This window comes from Gavia stellata, chromosome 24, assembly GCF_030936135.1.
Source record: "Gavia stellata isolate bGavSte3 chromosome 24, bGavSte3.hap2, whole genome shotgun sequence".
Classification (NCBI taxonomy): Eukaryota; Metazoa; Chordata; class Aves; order Gaviiformes; family Gaviidae; genus Gavia; species Gavia stellata.
This window is the reverse complement of record NC_082617.1, coordinates 2,541,833-2,561,099: the sequence shown is the minus strand read 5'-3', so window position 1 is coordinate 2,561,099 and position 19,267 is coordinate 2,541,833. Positions and strand designations below refer to the sequence as shown.

General features: G+C 46.0%; 1 protein-coding gene across 1 annotated transcript in view; it reads right to left on the bottom strand.

Moving 5' to 3' along the window:
• Positions 1 to 19,267, bottom strand: part of PNPLA7 (patatin like phospholipase domain containing 7) — a 126,251-nt gene that overhangs the window by 4,655 nt on the left and 102,329 nt on the right. Inside the window, 6 exon segments of the mRNA XM_059828765.1 lie at positions 2,298 to 2,382; positions 8,017 to 8,130; positions 10,910 to 11,062; positions 12,556 to 12,704; positions 14,726 to 14,842; positions 16,900 to 16,969. Of these exon segments, the coding sequence (XP_059684748.1) occupies positions 2,298 to 2,382; positions 8,017 to 8,130; positions 10,910 to 11,062; positions 12,556 to 12,704; positions 14,726 to 14,842; positions 16,900 to 16,969 (688 nt within the window).

Below are 19,267 nucleotides of genomic sequence, written 5' to 3'. Positions count from 1 at the left end.
GCTGCGCAAAATGCAATTACAGCTGAACAAAGACAGAAAATCCCAGTCAAGTGTTTGGATGCAGAAGAGAAACATGGCCACAAATACTGCAGTGGCTCAGCTGTGAAAATGAGCTTCTGTTCTCCTACAGACACTTCCCCACGTGCTCAGCGGCAGTACAGGTACCCTGGGTCCAGCGCAGGGCTTCGCCCGGCTTCCTCCTACTCACCCCTGCCTGAGGGACAGTCTCCCTTTCTGTTTTGTTTTTTTTTTAAATGGTTTCAATCATTGCTCTCCGTTTGCTCAAGAGCGGAGAAGAAACTTCACTGCCCTTTCCCCCCAGAGAAGATACGGCTTCTGACCCGGAGGCTCTGCCAGCCTCTGCCCCTCACGGCCTTTCCCCCTTTGTATTACCATTCCCCCTTCGGGGCTTCCCAGTCCATCGGAATATGATCATTTTCATTTTCTTTCTTTAGAAGACAATTACTGACATAATTTCTCCACCCAGTCTGAGACTTGTGGTATGCTGTCAGGACAGGCAGAGCCTTTCTAAATCCTTGGGGTCCGAGTTCTCACTCAGGAAGGGGTTTCCAGGGAGAAGAAAAGGTTTCACCCTCTTTGACAGCGTGTTTCACAGCCGGGCTACCAAGAAGCACCCCATCTTCTTACTCACATGGGACAAAAGCAGTCAGACCATCTTCACCACCATCACAAGCAGACAGATGCAAAGGCTCACCAGCACATACGAGGAACTATCTGACAGCCGCAAGGCCACTGCCAGGGAGGTGTCACCCTCCGTCTGAGCTCGCCTCGGTACAGACCGCTTCCCCCAATAGCTCCAGATACCTCTTTAGCGAAAGCGATGCCATCCCGGAGGCACCGAGGCGACGCCGCGTTCAGAGGAATGCCTTTACAGCCACTGCAAACCCAAAAACGGGCAAGGTCCCTGCAGGCAGCGCATGGAGTCACCCACAACGTGACTATAAAGGGTCCTTCAAGACACGGTGCCCACATGCACGACTCTCCTGCCATCCTCCCCCCTCTTCTGGAGTCTCTACAACCAACAGCTTTCAGCATCCGTGAGGAGCACGTGGCACCTGCCCAGCCCGTCCCAAGTGCCCCTTGCACAGGCCCTCCTTAGCCCAAAATCTGCTCTATCTACTTTCTGAAAGACATGTCCCTTTGTTACGCTCATGTTCGTGGCCTCCCCCAGCAGAAAGCAGGTCTTCCTAACGGGGGTGAAAAATCAGAAACTATATAAAGGACAAGGATCCGCTCCAGTACACTTGTTAAATCTTAGCAGGTCTCAATGCCTACGCCTTAAATAACCATGTTACATGAACTTTTCATTCTTATTCACAATGGCTGTTTCAACCACATTTGATTAATATTTTCTTCATAAGGCATATGATTGCAATTAGCATTTCAAATTACCACAGGGACATCTCTACAAACAGTCACAGATGGGAGGACTGCTAACTTTAGACTTCCCTCTGCAAGAACAAGAATCAGGAGGAGGGGGAGAGACTGTTTATAAAGAGCTCTAGCACTGGTGAAATGCTCGGAGATTTCAGCTCTGATCCCTTTTGTTAAGTGAGCTTCGGTTAGGGCACGTACAGGGAAGTGCTGCGCAGGGCACGGCCGAGGCACAAGGCGCTCGGGTGCCTTTGTGTAAGGATGCAGGAGCCGTTACCTGTTCCTCGTTAGTTCACTAGTGCTCCCCATAACAGGAGCATACAAAAAGCAATGGAGCCAGTGAGTCACTCCAGATCCTACTCACAACAGCAGGGAAAGCTTTAAATCAGCCTCCTCCCGTCGCAAAAGGACACGGACCAAAGAGCAAAGCCATCAGGAAGACATGCGCCAGCACCAGGGGAATGAAAGCCTGTCTTTGCGGGAGTTGCCACACGTTATTTCACTCAGATTAGGCTAACCTGAGTAGGATTACTCCCACTGGGAAACCATGCTGGACCACACCGGTAACGGGCTGGCAGCGGATGTCTCGCCGCGGCAGGAACATCCAACTCCCACCCTCTCCCGGAGGAGGCAGTGGGAGGGGGACGCGGAGGGTCTGGCCTGGGGCACGCTGGGGCACACCTGCAGGCAGAGGCTCCGGATGAAGCAGGGAGACAGCCCGCCACGGCTGGCTTTGCTCAGCAGACACCGGAGCTGGCAGCCAGCCCTGAACCACCACAATTGACAGCATGGAGTGTTAAAAGAAAGCAGTTAGACAAGGGACGCAGGAGGAGCGAGCAGCCATCCCTGCCTCGCTGCCCTTCCCAATGCTTCTGCAGTGCCAGCCAGATCACCCAACTCACCGTCTGCCACGGGTGCCTTCACGGGCTCGATCCTGGACACGATTTCTGCCAGGTCCGTAAAAGAGGTGGTGGGACAGGTCACGTTCTGAAACACAGCGTTAAGTTTTAGGTATGTTAACAAATATACACAAAAAATCCAAACATTATATAAAAGTGAAATTGAACAGACAGAAAGCTCCAGACACACAAATTCTCCAAAACTGCCCCCTCAAAAGCCGTTGCTCATCAGTGAGTAATTCACAAAACAACTCTCCTGATGCAGGTCTGGTGGCAGATAGGGGATTCCCAAGGGCAAACAGTGGGACAACCTCTAATAGCTCCTTCTCCATCCACGCAACAAGAAGCCTTATTAAAAATTTAGCAAACTATAGAAAACACAACAAAGACAAAAACCAGAGGGTCTGGATTCCGTGGCAGATAGTGCTTATTTTAATTGTGTGTTCTCCATCATTGTTACTTTATAAGAGGGACCGGCTGGGCCAGGTGCAGCCCCCAGGGAGCTTCCACCTTCCCTTGGGAGAAGGGGCTCCCATGCCCGGGTGGGACACGGCACGTGGCCCAGCCTTGAGCCCGCACAGCGATGCCACGGGAGGCTGCACGGACAGGCGGGCAGCAGCCCAGGCACCGGGGTGACCAGGACCCACCCGGGGACCCCAGCAAGGCGTGGAGCTGGAGATGCTGCAGTGAGCAAGAGCCTGACGTATGTGGTCCGCCCGCAAGGAGAAATATTTCCCACTATAATTCCTCTTTTCAGTAAACCCTTTCTATTTTTACTCTGTCTCACCCAAGCAGTGGGTTGAGCGTTTTGTATTTTGAGAAAGTGCCTGTTCCAGTTTCTCCTCTAATAAAACCCAACTTTGGAGTTTCTCCTCTAATAAAACCCAACTTTGGAGTTTCTCCTCTAATAAAACCCAACTTTAGCATTTAAGAACCATTTTGGTCTTCCTGCATGCCATGCCATGCCATGAGCAGCCCTACCTGCCTCCTCGGGGCCAGGCACAAGGTCACCAGACGGAAACCTGAACACCTCTCACTTTTTTTTTTTTTTTTAAAAAAACCAGTGATTTTAATAGCAACCCCCACCCCGGAGGAGAGAGACGGGGAAGAGCTGGCAGGGGGCATGTTATCGGCACTGGGCTGCCGGGTATTGCTGCGACAGCCATCTTTCTAAACGCCCAGACCTGCCCACGTGCTTCCAGACAGGGCAATTTTCCTAACACAGGGGTTTTATGAGCAATTCTTTGCTTTTCTGGCAAGAGCACTGATACTATGAATCATACAACCACCGCGGGGGTCACAGTGTAAGCCCATTACAGCTACAGCAGATTGCTCTCAGTTGACCTTTAATCCGTAACCAACTTTTGATATAATTTAGTACAGCTACAGCAAGGCGCGGATCCAGGACAAACAGCTGGTGGGGAGCGGTGGCAGAGAAAAGCCCAGAGGGAATTAAAAAATACCTGTATGAAATGAAACAGCAGTAGCTTAGGACACACAGTTTAAAATATAAAGAAGAAGTCAGGAAGCTCAGTGTGACCATTAAGGAACCATCAAGAAGGGTGAGTCAGTCCAGTCTCATTTTGAACATCTGACCTGAATGGTTCCAGTGAAGCGTTTGTAGAAGGTTGTTGCCCAGGAAAGGGAAAAAAAAAAAAAAAAAAGCATCTACATCTTCATTTTGTGCCATACAACCAAGTGAGGGTTATGTGCAAACTCTGGCCACCAAGCAGACACAGCAATGTTAGAGGCAATTGCCTGTACCCTAAAAACGTGGACTCTTACCAAGCAGACAAAGTGGCTGCGCCCAGCGCTCAGGCAGACATGCGCCAGGCTGTCCTTGGGAGCACGGAGCAGACAGCGACTGGCTTTGGAGGGGACGAAAGTCCGGGGCACTGTATGAACAGCTGAAAAACCCTGCGGCGACCGTCGCCAAAAGGTGCTTCAGGAAAACCACCATCAGCTCACGTGCTCCCGCAGACGAGTTGTGAGGACAGATGAGTATGAAGGTAACCGTAAGTGCGACCGTACCCGCGGGAGCATCTGTTAGGGTCGCTGACACACAGACGATCCCGCGTGTAAGCCTGTTAGAGGACGCGTGGTGAGGCAGCTGCACCCCAAAGTCTTTGCTCTAAGACTGGAACGCCACTTGTGGGAAACCAGGTGTCTTCCCACACTTGTCTGATGCTTTGCAAACAGGAATTCAATGTTTAAACACTTCCTCTTACTACTTTTAAGGACAAAACCACGCTCCCATCAGTTAACAGGAGGCAAAGAAGTGTCTCAGATTCATTTGAAAGCTGCTCTAAAACCTTTCTGCTGATATTTTTTTTTTTTCCCAAGGAGGAAACTATTCTCTTTGGCACAATCTTTATTAAATAAATTAGAGGAGAAAGACAGTTACTATTGTAGTCTGCTAAATTATATTTAGCTTTGACTATGAATAACACTTCAGTAGACAAAACTTCCCCAAGGAGATCCAATTAACGGTATTGCATTATTCTGTGCTGGGGAAGAGTAAGGGTTGTTCAAGTGAACTTTATGTAAGGTTCCTGTTGTTTGTGTCTTCAGTATTTGCATTTTTGAGACAAGATAAACAGCGATTGAATGATGAAAGCAAAGGAAAGGTATCTAAATGATTAAATATCTGGAGTTTTAAAATAAAAATTCAACGCTTACGACATGGAAAAAAGATGATAAGAAACCGCACTCAGCTCTCTCAGATGTTGAGCACTCCAGAAATAGCTGAAGAACTAAAACATATAAAGCATCAAAGCCTTCGCTAATGAAAGGGAAGTTAAAATTATCAGCTGTTATCCTCGGAAGATAGCAGAGCTAAAGGACTTAAGTGATTCTAATGGACTAAGAAAAACGTAAGACAAACACCCCAGTGGGAGCCTGCAATACTTGTTATTTTGTAGAAATAAATCTACTGAAACAAAAATCAGATTAAAAAATCCTGGGTTTTCCTGGACTCCAGAGTTTTCAGAGGAAGAGCAGAAGGCCTCCTAAGTCCTTGGGAGTCCAGCCTGGAACTGAGCCTTAGCGTCAGTTTGGGGGAATGCACAATGCTGACGGTTCCCGCTCCATCACCGGGCAGTTTGTTGAGTCACTCTCCTGAACCCATTATTTCCATACTCTTGGTGTCTCAGCAATCAGCACTTCCTGCCTTGCTATCAAGTGCATACACAGAAATGCAATGACAGGCTATGTCTACAATGAGTACGTGACATATTTGATCCCAGGGCAGCTGAAGGGCCATAAAAAACAGGGCAGATTGTGATAAATGTTGAACATGCTGCTTGATGCACAGCTGTAATATCATGATTTAACTGAAATACTAGCCTGAATTACTGTATCACATATAATGGGCAATTTTAAAAGAAGTCTTTAAAAGAAGCATTTGTTACAGCAATGAGTATGTTTGAGCTTGTTACCAGTTGGTGATAAAAAGTAGAGGATGAAATAGGACATATAACTGTTCCTGAGACACGCACGATTTTCTCTCCCCTGACTTCTCCTTATGACTATTCATAGACATAAACAAACAACATACCAGCATATAGCTAGTCTGAACACGAGGTGTCAGAGGCAGAATGGGGACCCATCTTCTGCAGCTCAGACGAACGTATCTCCTAGTCCAGGTCATCTTCCCAGTAAGAAATAACAAGCTGATGAGTTTTGGGGCTCCTCAAGCTACTCGGATCACCAGCTAGTTTCCCATAAAGCTCAATCCCTCTGTACTCCTCCCAAAGCCACTCACCCTGCCAGGCAGCTTAGGTGGGATTCGTCTGATGATAGGAAGCCATCGGCACTAGCTCCCCTTGGCTCCCTTCACATGGCCGGAGCCGAGGGTGCCATTCACCTCATCCCAATGGAGTCATTTCCATTTCATCAAGTGACTCACACCCTACAGAGGCTCATCGCTCTCCGGTGACAAATGGGGGTCTAGGGCAACTAGCTCAGCTGTGGGCATCATCCATCCCTCATTGCTGGGCTAATGCCCATCCCTGCAAGTACTGCCCTTCCTCTCCCCTTGCTCACATCATCTTCCTCCTAGCAAAAGTGTTTACCACTGATCTCCGGAAGAGCTGCAAATCTTCAATGTCATTTTTCACCTCTGTTGACTTCCTTTAGTGAGGCTCACTACAGTGATGATATATTTTGGCAATCACTTAAACTATTACTGCTCATTTCTCTATCTCTAAATGACGATAAAGATGAATTACTGGGTAAAACACGAAGCCTTTTGTAGCACTTGAGTTTTAAATCAGAGGAATTCAAAGGAGGGTAAGGATAATAAGCCAATATATTATACTATTGTACCCAAGTCCTCAAAAAGTTGGTGACTGTTTCTTAAAAACAACTAGAACTTCCCCGCCAAGAAATCCAGTCAGTCCACTGAGTTATGAACCAACTCTAGAAGCTGACCTCAATCCTTAAACTGCAAAACCAAGAGAATTTTATCCTATTTTTAAGTAGAAATCTTAACAGGACTGTAACCACACAGCAACGCTAAGTAGCCTGGAGATTCACCATTACCAGGCATGTACCAAACTGTACATTAAGTGCTCAGATGTGCTGAAGCGGGCAGAACAAGGTGCATGAAACCCAGTACCTCAACAGCGCTGCAAGCTTCTGCGGAGCCTTAACGACGGCTCTACAAAATGCCTTTTCTAATAGAGGAGTGAGGAAGAAAAGCAAGAAAGGAGAAAAAAATCTATGGCTTTGCAGGGATTTTAACTCTTGGCTAAAAACAAATCTCCAGCAAGGGTTTAATTCAGGTTTTCTGGAAGCATCTAAGAACTATTTGAGTCACATCTGAAAGCCAGTAACGTGGATCAATGCCAGCGATCCCGATCCACATCCTCTGTGATGAGCACTGGGCAGCTGGTGGGAGAGCGCCACTGCCCTGGCAGACCAGTTTCTAGTAGCAAGAACAACATCCAGGCACCACCTAAAGTTATTGGGCACAAGAATAAATGAAAAATAATTCTTAGAAGGTTACTTTTTCCTAGCCAGCGTTACTCAGGGAGTAACTCTTTCAGAGGACCTGCTGGGGCACAGTCACAGCCCCCGCTCCAGCGCTCGGTGCAAAGGCAGCTCAGCCAGTGGCATTTATTGCCCGCACGACTGCTGACGCACACAGGGAAGGAGAAGAGAAAGGTGGGCGTGTAAACACGTACACATCAGCTATGCATCTCAGAAAACGCTGGTTACTGGTAAGCATCCTGCCTTCCTTCGAGGACATTTGTGTTGTGAACGATTCCAGGTCACAAACACGGTATCAATAACCTGTTAGAATGAAACAGCAACAGGAGAGCTGCCCTACAGAGCGCTACATCGGCTCCTGGGGTTTCAGAGACCCCATCGTACTTGCTGAGGACATGGATGGATCTCCGCATGGGCATGCATCAGGTATGAGGGATGGACAGGCAGACATCAGGGCTCTGGCAGAGCACACTTTGGCCACGCTTGTACCTGATGGTCAAAGAAGTGCAGGACCTCATTCATCCAGGCTGTGGTTCAAGGAAAGAAGTTTCTGAAAAACTGATCATACCTTTTCTCTCCTAAAATAGAGTTTTAACTAATACACGCATACTCATAATAAGGACTTGAGGCAGTCAATCAATTCTCCTTCATAGACCCGCCCAGTTTCTGGGCAGGACGCAATCTGGTGTGCATCAAGTAGCTCTTGCAGAGCAGGGCATTTAAACTGAACACTTACATCAGTTTTGGATTTGCCAGTCTCTTGTCTGTCTCTTAGCATCTTGTCAAGGACTCCACTTCTGCACCAGACATTAAATACTGTTTTCCCATGCTGATATCCCACTTCCTGGAAAAAAGAGAGCCGGGGGAAAAAAAAAAAACAGTAATTAATAGCTAAAAAACCATTATGTCACATCTTTTGCAAATCAGTAGGAAATCTAGAGGTCTACCCCAAAGCCACGATGTACTTTTGTACTTACGCAGCCTCAGCTACGTAAGCTGTTCAGCCTAAGAATCAGGGAAACGATTAAGCAAACAAGGTGCTATTTTAAGTCCAAATGCTAACTTGACTTTTGACCCCACAGTATGCAATGAAAAGTGCCACCTGACACAACTATTTTTACAGCAGTGGCTTCAAGCAGGCTGTTCACAGAATAATGCCATATAAAGAGAAGCTTAGGACGCATACGTATACACCCTTCCAGTACTGGCTCTTTCTTTGGAAAAAGGTAACACCACAAATTAATTTGTGTCTTCTCCCCTCTTGGCTCAAGAATAGCCAAGAAAACTTTTCTAGCAAAGAAAAGTTACCGTAGAGCACCCGGTTCCAAAATCTCTTGCAATGAGTTAAGCCAGACAGCCCTGAACGTGCAGGCGTCAGTTTGCTGGAGCAGAAATGATGGCACATGGACAACACCGAACACATAAACTCCACATTCCTCTAATTTAAAAGGATAAAGTAATTTGCGCTTGGAATAATAACATGGCACTGCATCATTCGCATGGAAACAACTAGAAAAAATAAACCGATTGCTCCAAGTTTTACTCTTTTTCTAACAAGACAGTAGAAATGGTGTTGAAAAAAATCAAATCAAAAGTACAGGGCAACAGGTGTCAGGAGTGCTGGATCCGATTTCCAGCGCTTGCACTGGCAGCACGCACTAAACCTCAGGCTTGCGTGGCAACTCCGAGTGCTGGAAGCCGCCCTGGCTGAGCTGGTATTGTCTCTGCTCTGGCTCTTGGACCAGGGTTCAAAGCACAGGAGGCACTCAGGCTGGAATTCACCTCTCGTAATCTATCGTAGCGTCTCAGCCCGGGGTGGATGTGATTACTCAGGGGGAAAAGGGACCTGGCAGATCTACAACTGGCTGGGTCAGATTGATCCAAAATAACTGCGAGAACCTGAGCTTTGGGAAACGACATGCAGCCGACTTACCGCTCTAGGCTGATACAGAAGAGTGGTTTTGACAAAAAGAGGGAATTTTTGTTCTTTCGAATGTGCTAAATCGTTATATGGTGCCCATTTCTATTTTCTGTAAAATCCAGATACACAGGTGAAATAAAAACGCTGACTACTTCATAACCTACAACAGTAAAGGAATGCCTAGGACGCCCTTTCCTTTAAGGTCAGCGCAGTTTAAAGCTTCCCTGTGGACAGAAGTTATTTAGCGACATTGCAGGGAATGAAAATCCAGGAGAGGGCTGCCCCTCCATACCTGCAGTGTCTCGTGCCAAGAACTTGCTCACAGAAAGCGACACCTTTGAGAAACCAGACTTTTCTCAAGTTTTAGTCCACCGAGAAAAATGTGCCTGGCGTCTTTAAATGTCTTGAATGACACCAAATTAGACAGAGACAGAACAATGATTTGACAGCTTACTATCTGTTACTGTGATGAACTACCAGACCCGTTCATCAAGGTTTTCAAAACAGCCAGGGCACTCCATCTAGCAAAGAATATTATTTATCTGCAAAGTCTTAGATCCACCGTTGGCAGACAGCACTGTTTGCCCAAGAGCTATGAGACACCAAATATCCTTGAGAAAATATTTATATTGGGGAAATCAGCTGGTGGTTTGGAATAGCTGCTCTTTGGTCCTAAGGACTCTCTCAAATGCGAATCTGCAGGGCTTAATGGTATTAGTGGTTTTGTTTAGTATTTATAAGACAGTATTACAGAAATCAACCTGCAGCCTAATGAGTATTGTAGGTTCTCACTATATCTATAAAGGAGATCAACTTAAAGGAAAATTGGTGGTGGGGTTTTTTTTCCAGCCTAGGAGAAGAGCAAAGCTATGCAGAAACACCTGTAAAATGGAAGATGCTTGCATGGCTTCAGCAGGCAAAGAATGGAAAGAGACAGTAAAATAACTTCCCCGCCAAGAGACAAATGAGCCAGAATTGCTACCATCATCTCAACCAGACATTTTTGGGCACAGACATTTTTGTTGTGAATGCTGAATTCTGTCACTAAGACAATACAACTGCACATCTGGAGTCAGTTCTTCCCATGCTGGTTTCTGGTACACAGACAAACAAAACTAAATCCCAGAGACGTGTAACCTGGTACTACCCTTTTTACAACGTCCTTCCACTGACATTGGTGCCATTTTCCTGATACTTTATCAGGTGCAGAGGAATTGTGGATGATATGTTTTATTAATAGAAGTGCTGAAACGTTAACCGAGCCAGATATTTTAGCATGTTGCCCTCCATTTCAGTGATTCACAGCCTCCCCTACAGACTTCTTCAAATCTTTCATGCAACAACAAGCTACATAATGAAGGGAGAGAAATGACACCATTTGACAAACCCCAACTGCCCAAAGCAGCTCAGACACCCAAGAGTTTTTACCAAGCAGCTGAGCAAGAATTGTCATGAAACAGTGCAAGGCAACTGATCCATTCACAGGTCATTATATAATCAAGATTACTAACTCGATTTCTGCTGTTAATCCAATCTCACAGTCAGGATATCATTCCACAGCATTATTTAGCATCAGTTATTCACTCTGTGCCAACAGACTTCTCTTATTCTCCAACAGCTTAGGCGCTAATTAGCACCACAAACCAGCAGATTTCTGTGGAATAGCCATACGGGGGAACTGCCTTCCCCAGGACACACTTACACAGATTTCATCGAATTTCCCAAAGTCCAGGGTTCTGTATCGGTCAATGGGCGGCCGGATATACTCGCAGTAATCGCTGTTCTTCACCATCTCCAGCTGCCGCACACAGCACACGTATGCAAGGCGTGTCTGGATCTCTGCCATATTCAGCACCTGCCAATGAGGCCAGACACACCAATCATGATTAATTCAGAAATTTCATTTCAGAATATGTTCTGTATTCACAATGGAGAAAAAACAAGTTATCTATCAGTTGTTTTTTTCCCAAGAGCGCACAAAAGCCTGCTGAAGCCTTCACACATCAGCACCTCCATCTGTTTCCCAGGCAGTGTGGACAGCTAACCGATGAGTCTCCATAATCCACAGCAGAAAGGGAATTGCTTTCAAACATATTTCTGCAGTTCAAGGTTGAACCAAGTCTTTCATTCCGGGATATAGCACAGATCTCTCTCTTAAGGTACCGCTGAGGTGAGAGGGGCACAGTGACCCTTCAAGGCAGAAATCAGTGATGATCTCCACAGTACTAGGGCAGGGATTTCGCAGAACGGTTCAGGTTGGCAGGGTCCTCTCAAGATCTTCTAGTCCAACCCTCCTGGCTCAAGCAGGGGCAGCTGGGGCAATTTGTCCAAGACCATGTCCAGCTGAGTTTTGAATATCTCCACAGATGGAGACTCTTCACTCTCTCTGGTTGGCCAGTGTTTCACCACCCCCAGTAAAAAAAGTGTTTTCTGGTGTTCAGAAGAAATCCCGTATTTTCATGTGTGCCTACTGCCATTTGGGCAGTTGTAATATTTCACTGGGCACTACTGAGAAGTGTCAGGGTCTTCCATCTTCCCCCACCAAACACTCCCACTACATGCTGGGAGCAGCATGGTCAACTCTGCCAAGGTACCGCAGGGCACAACACAGCTGCACCAACTCCAAGAGGCCACTTCTCAGGGAGATGAGGCCTTTTCAGGGAAGGGAGTTATTACAGAGAAAAAAAAAACTTTACATTACAGAGCAGTACCCACAGTTTGTAGTATTCTACACAACTTTGGGAAGCACAAACAAGTATTTTACTTCCAGTTCCCACAGGGGAATGTCTTAATTGGAGTTGGGAGGGAAGAAGAAAAGACAGCGTTCACTTGGGGGACAGCTGCAGAGACAGATAATTTAGGAAATACAGAAGAATAAGTAACGGAGTTGGCCTGACTGCATGCAACAAGAGAAAAAAAAAAAAAAATCATGCTCTGCAGCCCCGTGTTTATCAGTAGTAGTAATGTTAATTACTGCCTAGTGCTAAAATCTCCCTAAATCAACAGTTCAGAGACATACAAGATAGAAACACTGAATTGACAAAGTTACTCCTTTTATAGGTAAAATTTGTAAATTCTGACATTATCAAAACTTAATGCACATCTAAGAAAAGGTTTCTTTGCTCTAAGAACTCTACCAACCCCTTCCCAGACCAGGGCTCTACCCTCTCCCATGTCACCGCCTTTCCTTTGGTGTCAGGGCACTGCTCAGCTGTCTTCGTCCATGAGTAAGAGCTCAAACCCAAGAAAGACGACGGTCTGTCACCAGGCTTGCTCCCTGAATGAACAAGGGGAAGCTTCCTGCTCTGTACATAAAAACAACTGCCATTTTAATATAGTCTGCAATACCTTGACTTTCTCGGCCAGTGGATTCCACCTCTTCCAGAGCAGCCACCAGCCAGACAAGCAGTCGCCGTAGTTGGTGAGGTCTGTCTCATCCCGGCTCCCCACATCGATCGCGATCACCACTTTTGCACCCATGGACCTCGCTACATCAGCTAGTGGGAAAGAAGGTCATATCAGTACCACTGCTGCCAACTCTGGTGCTGCTCAACCAAAGCTTACATACATACTGCTAGGGAGCATATAACCCGACATCGTACCTACCACGAGCGTCTCTTTGAACAGCTCAGATACAAAACATTTGCAGCAACTCTGCCGAGACACCCTTTCCCCGGGGAGGCTCCTACCCCACCCGCTCCGTTTTCACTGAGACATCCCAGTGTGCTGCCCGCTTCGCACCAACCGAGCCCCCGCGTAACCTCAGGGCGAGTTCCCATTGCTGCACCGCTGGTAAACATCACTTATGGCGTACGTTTTCCCCTGGATCGGCAGGATGACCTGGCCCCCTGAGGCCACGCTGTCACCAGAGCCAGCGTGAAGGCAGCAGCAAAACTGCACGGCAGGGAGCGGGGGAGAGGAGGTGGGACACACACAGCTCCTGTCCACAGTTACGCCTCATTACATATAACGTGAAAGAGCACATTCAACCCACATTAATTCCACCTCGTGCAGCAGTTCTCACGAGAACAAAAGATCTGGGGGACCTGTAGAGAGAACAAGTGGCAGTGGCCTTAAAGAGGAGAGGCAGCAGTGCGGGGGTCAACCCTGCAGATAGAAAGTAATGAAGGAAAGGAGCAGCATAGGAACCAGACAGAACGGAGAGATTTCAGTCTAAGAAAAGCTTTGGGATCCAAGAGAAAGATTCATATTTGGAGGTGGGAGAGAAATGAGGCAACACTTCCTACTTCAAGGTCAGTAAAAGGACTAGCTGCAGCCTTTGGATACGGGCGAGGATTTAAGGAATTGCCAAGGGAGGGAAGAGAAGGACATGTACCTCACAGGATGAATTTATATTTCTTCCACACCCCCAGAGTCCAAGATAGTTGCAGTTTCCAGAATAGTTATGCGTAGGAAAACGCACAGCTCTGAAAAGCCAATTTGGATGCTTAATTTAGACACTTATTTAAATCAGATCTGTTCTGTAACTTGGATTTATATTCCTGGGCTTGTTCAGTCTATTGTATCTTTTCCACCCAGTGTCACCTGCATGTGTGCTCTTTGCCCTCTCCAATACGTGCAGGTGGAAAAGGTGCCTTGGTTTGCAATTGATACTTTTGCTTACAGACACAGAGAATGTCAGATGCAGATTTTGGGGGTCTGTTTTGAGTTATTTCCATTTTTGGTTTTTAGGCAAATACAACCCTGATGGAAAAATATAGTCTGGGTTTGTCTTGAACGTGTAAATGATCTAGGCTGCTCAGATGCAGGGTCTCTAGCTTAGATTCCTTCGTCTTTATTTGTACACAATTATAGTCACAAACTGCAACGACACCACACGTGTCTCTTCTACCTTGGCCACCCTCCTGAGCCACCCACCTTCCAATGCTTTCTGACTACGGTGGCAACCCCGACATAAAACACATCCCAAACACACACAAGTGAATTCACACACTTCAGACCCTTTGGGGTTCAGTCCTCAGAACCCCCCAAACTCCACATCACTCTTTTGAACGCCACGTGATTCCACCTCTGCCATGTCCTAGCAGCTAACCAAGACCGACGCCTGTCAGCCGAACCCTTCAGGCTCTGGGTGACACCACTCTGAACACTGAAGAGTTAATGCTGTTGCTTTCTCAGAATTATTTCTTATTCAACTGATACTTTTTGAAAAGAAACTCAAAGATAGACTATATGCTTGCAGTTTAATTGCTGCCCTCTCCTTTCAGTGAGCACTAAAATAAATCCAAAATTAGCTTGGAATTATATGTTCAGAATATGTCTATTAGGAAATACTTAATAACAAAAAATAGTCTTAATAAACCCATGATAAAGCAAACACCTAGGAAACTGAGAACAACGACTCCTGGTAACCATCACGAGATTAAAGGTGTCTGCAATATTTCTCCTTATTTCCCCTTTTGGGGGGGGGGAAAAAAAAAAAAGAGGACAAAGTTTTGCAGGCTGTTTGACGGGCTGTGTTCTCCGTAGCTTCTTCCCAACCGATCTGTGCACCTACCGGGAAGATTGTTGATATAACCTCCATCCATCAAGAGATGCCCATCCTTCGGGTCGCAGAGAGGAGGCATATACCCTGAGAGGGACATGCTGGCACGGACATACCTCCACAGAGAGCCTGCAGGAATGAGAGGGGGGGGAATGGCAACAGTATTAATTACTGCCACAGAGGTGGGGAAGGCTTTTGCATTCATTAAAATAATCGGGAGATAGAGGCTCTCCTGAGAATACTGTTAGAAAGTTATTAAAGCAGTTTATTATTGTCTATACCACAATCCTGGCCAGGGAAAAAAAAAAAAAAAAAGGCTCTTCAGACATACTATCAGGCAAAGGCCTTAGAAACCACAGTTTTAAGCCCATGCCTCATATTTATTGCCTTCAAGGAGATTTCAGCATATGCCTGACTGTGGGGATCATCTTTAGTGCTTTGTTGAGCTTACACTGATAAGGAAACGAAAAAGCTTCTCCTGGGGACAAAGGGATAGAAAGAATAAGCAGATTGAAGTGCAGCTGAAGTCATTATGTTCTGTATGTTCTACAGAGATCCACAAAAAACAGACTTTCAGCACGAGCTGAACATGAAAAATATATGCTGTAGAAGCCCAAAAATTCTATTTTCCCTGCTCTGTAATAAGCAAACATTTTCACTTGTAAAACCAGTGCAAATGCATGACGGTGATCTATCTTCTTAGGACATTTCTGTTAATAGTGCTGTAAGGAAGAAAGTTGTAATCTTTTAAGCTGTTAGAAACAGAAAGTTTAATCAAGTAGAAATTGATTGGATCTGTTCCCTGTAAAACATTCTGCTTTAAGGCTCTCATTTACTGATTTCTCTCTTAATATTTGCATCAGCTGAATTGAGAAGACACTGCATTTCCAAAGAGGCCAAGAGTCTCATCTGAGAAGGGAATCTTTAAAAAATCAAAAATAAATAAGACTTGCAGCGTTAGCTCACTTCTCAATAATTAACTACTTGGTGCTTCAAACAGCAACTCCTTCCAGCAAACTGGGAATTGATTCTTTTTAAAATACAGAACAGTTCTGTTTCTAATTATAACCCAAGCACTCCTACTGTTTAGCACAGGTCAATACTGACAGATTTGGGTTTTATTATTAATAGTTTTAGTTGAGTTGGAACTTCCACCCTAGAAAAATGCGGACTTCTTGTGTTACACCCCGCAGATGAAACCAAGACGGACAATTACAGCAGATGGGAACTTCCGTCCTCTCCTTTCAGTGATTCTAGAGATGACCATAACCACTCTCCAGCTGATTTCTATCCTTATATTAAACTTCCGCAGGGAGAAGCAGCTGGACGGAGTGAGATTCCTGACCTAAGTTGGCTTAACCTGCTGCAGAAAGGGAATACAAAACCTCTAAGAAAGGTTAATCCTTTGTCTATTTGTTTTAGCTCCCTTGGTTGTCCTCGGTCAACAAAGCCCCGGTGTCCGTATAATTTGGCGGTTCTGTAACCCACACCCTAGCAGCAGGAATGGAGAGGCTTGAGCGCCAGCTCAAAAGACAAAACATCAGAGACGTTGCAGCAAAGGCTTCAGCTACCCAAGGGGCAGCTGGCAGGCTGCTGCTTTCCTCACTGAAGGTTGAGTCACTGCACCGTTACCCCAAAATAGACAAAAGCTAAAGCGAGTGTCCCACAGGGCTGGCACTGCGTCCTGACAGCAGAGCAGACAGCTCGGATCTTTCTCCTCTGTTCAGTCAGTAACGTACATTACAGTTTTCCACCTGAGAAATAAAGAGGACTGGACACAAATGAGAACCTAACGCAGCCTCTGCTTCAGGCACAGGAGTCTCTTTATTGGGAAAACAGCTTCATTTATGGGGAATTCAAATCTCAAAATACTTTGGTTGCATTAGTTCTGATTTATGGCTAAAACACCTGCACTTCACAGGATGTTTTAAAGAAACAGAATGGTATCAACGGACCCATTTTCTCTCTAAACAGTGAATACAGCATCTCATTTAATTTCTTCCCAACAGCTCTGTTCCTTGTTATCTGTGTACAACCACAGTTTGGTGCTCAGCAAATAACAGAGAAGGGAGAAACAAAAGGAAAGACAAATTTAAAGGCAAGGAAAATTCCAGGAACAAGGGGAGACACGAAGTCTCACATCATTATTTATGGCCTGCCACCAGAAAGGCTGCCTACACACTCACCATCCGTGTGGACCCTCATTGCTGAGGCAGTGATGTCAGTTGTGATCGTGAAGTAAGGTATCCACAGATCCTGCAACAGAGGAGGTGCCAATTTTACTAAATCTGTAACCTTGCACTTAAACTAAAACCCATGCTTAACACAAACCAAAGCAACAACCTCTGTAGACAGAGCTGCAGACACAAACGCTTGCATGGATGGAGAAAAACCCATCAGCCCTGTGTTTAAGTTCATAAATTTGTTTCTTACGCAAACATTTCATGCAGAACCAGGGCAGACAAAAGTCCTTCTTTCCTTTTTTTAATAGCAAGAAATACTTGTTCCAGAAGACTGCCCAGTGTACAGAGCAGCACAGAAACCTCATCACTTGAACCAGGAGTCCACCTTCTTTCTGATACCTGTTGTTCTTTCAGATGAAGTGGGGGGTCTGATGATAACTCTCATCTAAAGATATCCCTAGGCTGTTTATTGCCGGAGGACAACCTGAAGGGAAGGCTCACCTTTTATGTATTCAGCTTTTATCTAGTTCACTAAGTACCTGCTGCCTTTGGCCGCCCTGGGAGACATGGCACTAAGCTAGAAAGACCTTTGATCTCACCCAGTACAGCCATTCTTGCATTTCACCCAACTGTTTCCACTCAAGGTGGTGTTCATCCACTACACGGGGCAAGTCTTCCATAATGGTATTCACCACGGATGAGCGTGCAACTGCCCAGTTCCCCGTGAATCCAACCTAAGACTGTAGCAGGCAGCACCTTCCTTGTCTCAGTTCCTGAGACACCAGAGCCCAAGACAAAGAGAGGGAAGAAGAGGAGCCATGGCCTCTTGACTAAATGATGTTCAATTTGTACCTCGTGGTGATGAAACTAGGGGTCATTTCAGCAGGAGGTGCAGAGCAATGCTGCTGAGACCCAAAGCTGCCTAGAGTCAAAGAGGACAACACAAAGCTTTGCAGCATTACCTACAGGAACAAAGGATCCTGCGAGGCAGATCTTCGAGACGACCCCAGAGGTTGCTTGAGATACTACAGAGTAAGACAGCAGTGAGGAGTGTGGTACACAACCTAGCTAAGAAGGAGGATGATATACAAAAAGAACGGCCCTGCTAAGTGCTTTACAAGTTTATTCAACAGGGGCTAAACCAAACCAACAAGCCCTGCTCCTGGCAGCAGCAGTTCTCATTTTTGTTTCAGCCATGTGTGTACCCACTAGCTGGAAAAACTGAACGGGAAGGTGGCCTTCCAGATGCACTGGAGTTTATTGGAGAGAGGAGAGTTTTGGGAAGTCTCCATGGTGTCTAATGAAAGGGTTGCCTCCAAAGGGGAAGAAGGAGGACTTGTCTGAATTGAACTTATGCCCAGAGAACAACAGCTGATAGTTCTCTGTCGATCACACAAAGCTGAATCAAGACTGAAGAGGTAAACCTGCCTTCCCATCCAGCCAGCCTCTTTGTTCATGGGACAAGGCGTCTGGGCCTTCTCTAGCATAGCTTTGATCTGCCTTAAACTCAAGCCAAACAAGGGTTTGGATTCCAGCTATCAGCATGAGCTGAGACGCACTCCCTGTCTGGTCAGTCTGTATTTCTGCTCTAAGTTTCTGTGCTGCTCAATACGAAATTCTGAACTGCCAAGAAGGAGGCTTTTTTCTAGCGAGTTTAATCTCCTAAGCAGCTCTGCAAAGATGGTGGAATTGGGGAGGACTAACAGATGCTGCACAAGTATTACAACCCATCTGGTATAAATGCCATAGGAGGGCGGATGAGTAAAGTGTGACTACGAGAGTATTAGGGGTGTCTCTCCATGCTAAAGATATTCTGATGATTGCAGATCTCAGTGCTTCGACCACATTTTAAGCAAAAATAGGGGAATGGGGAAACAAGTCTATCTGACACTTCCTTGTATATTCATGCAAACACATGCATGAAGGAAACTAAACCAAGACCTATCACACAGTAATAAAGACTACATTTCTCAGATATCATTTCATTTATTTTGGGGACAGAGCATTATTCAAGTCTGAAACAGGACTTGGTAAGACTCTTTTCTGATTCCTCACACCTGAACCTCCAGCTGAGATGACTTGCTAGAGCATTTTGTGCTTCTGACACAGGAGATAAAAATTCCAGAGCCTGGTGCTCTCCCAGAAGGATAGGTAATTTCAGAGAAGCAATAACTGTATTTCTTGAGAAATATCTTTCAAGCGCCCTGCCCTGGATTTCTGTGTGCTTTCCTGGAAGAACTCGCACAGGCTGATTTCTTCTCGTGGACCGCCTTTGGCTGACATCTGTAGCAGCAATCACGGGGGTTGCTGGTAACCAGGGCTACCCCACAAACAGCACTGCTGGGAATCAGGAGACACCTACGTTACAAGG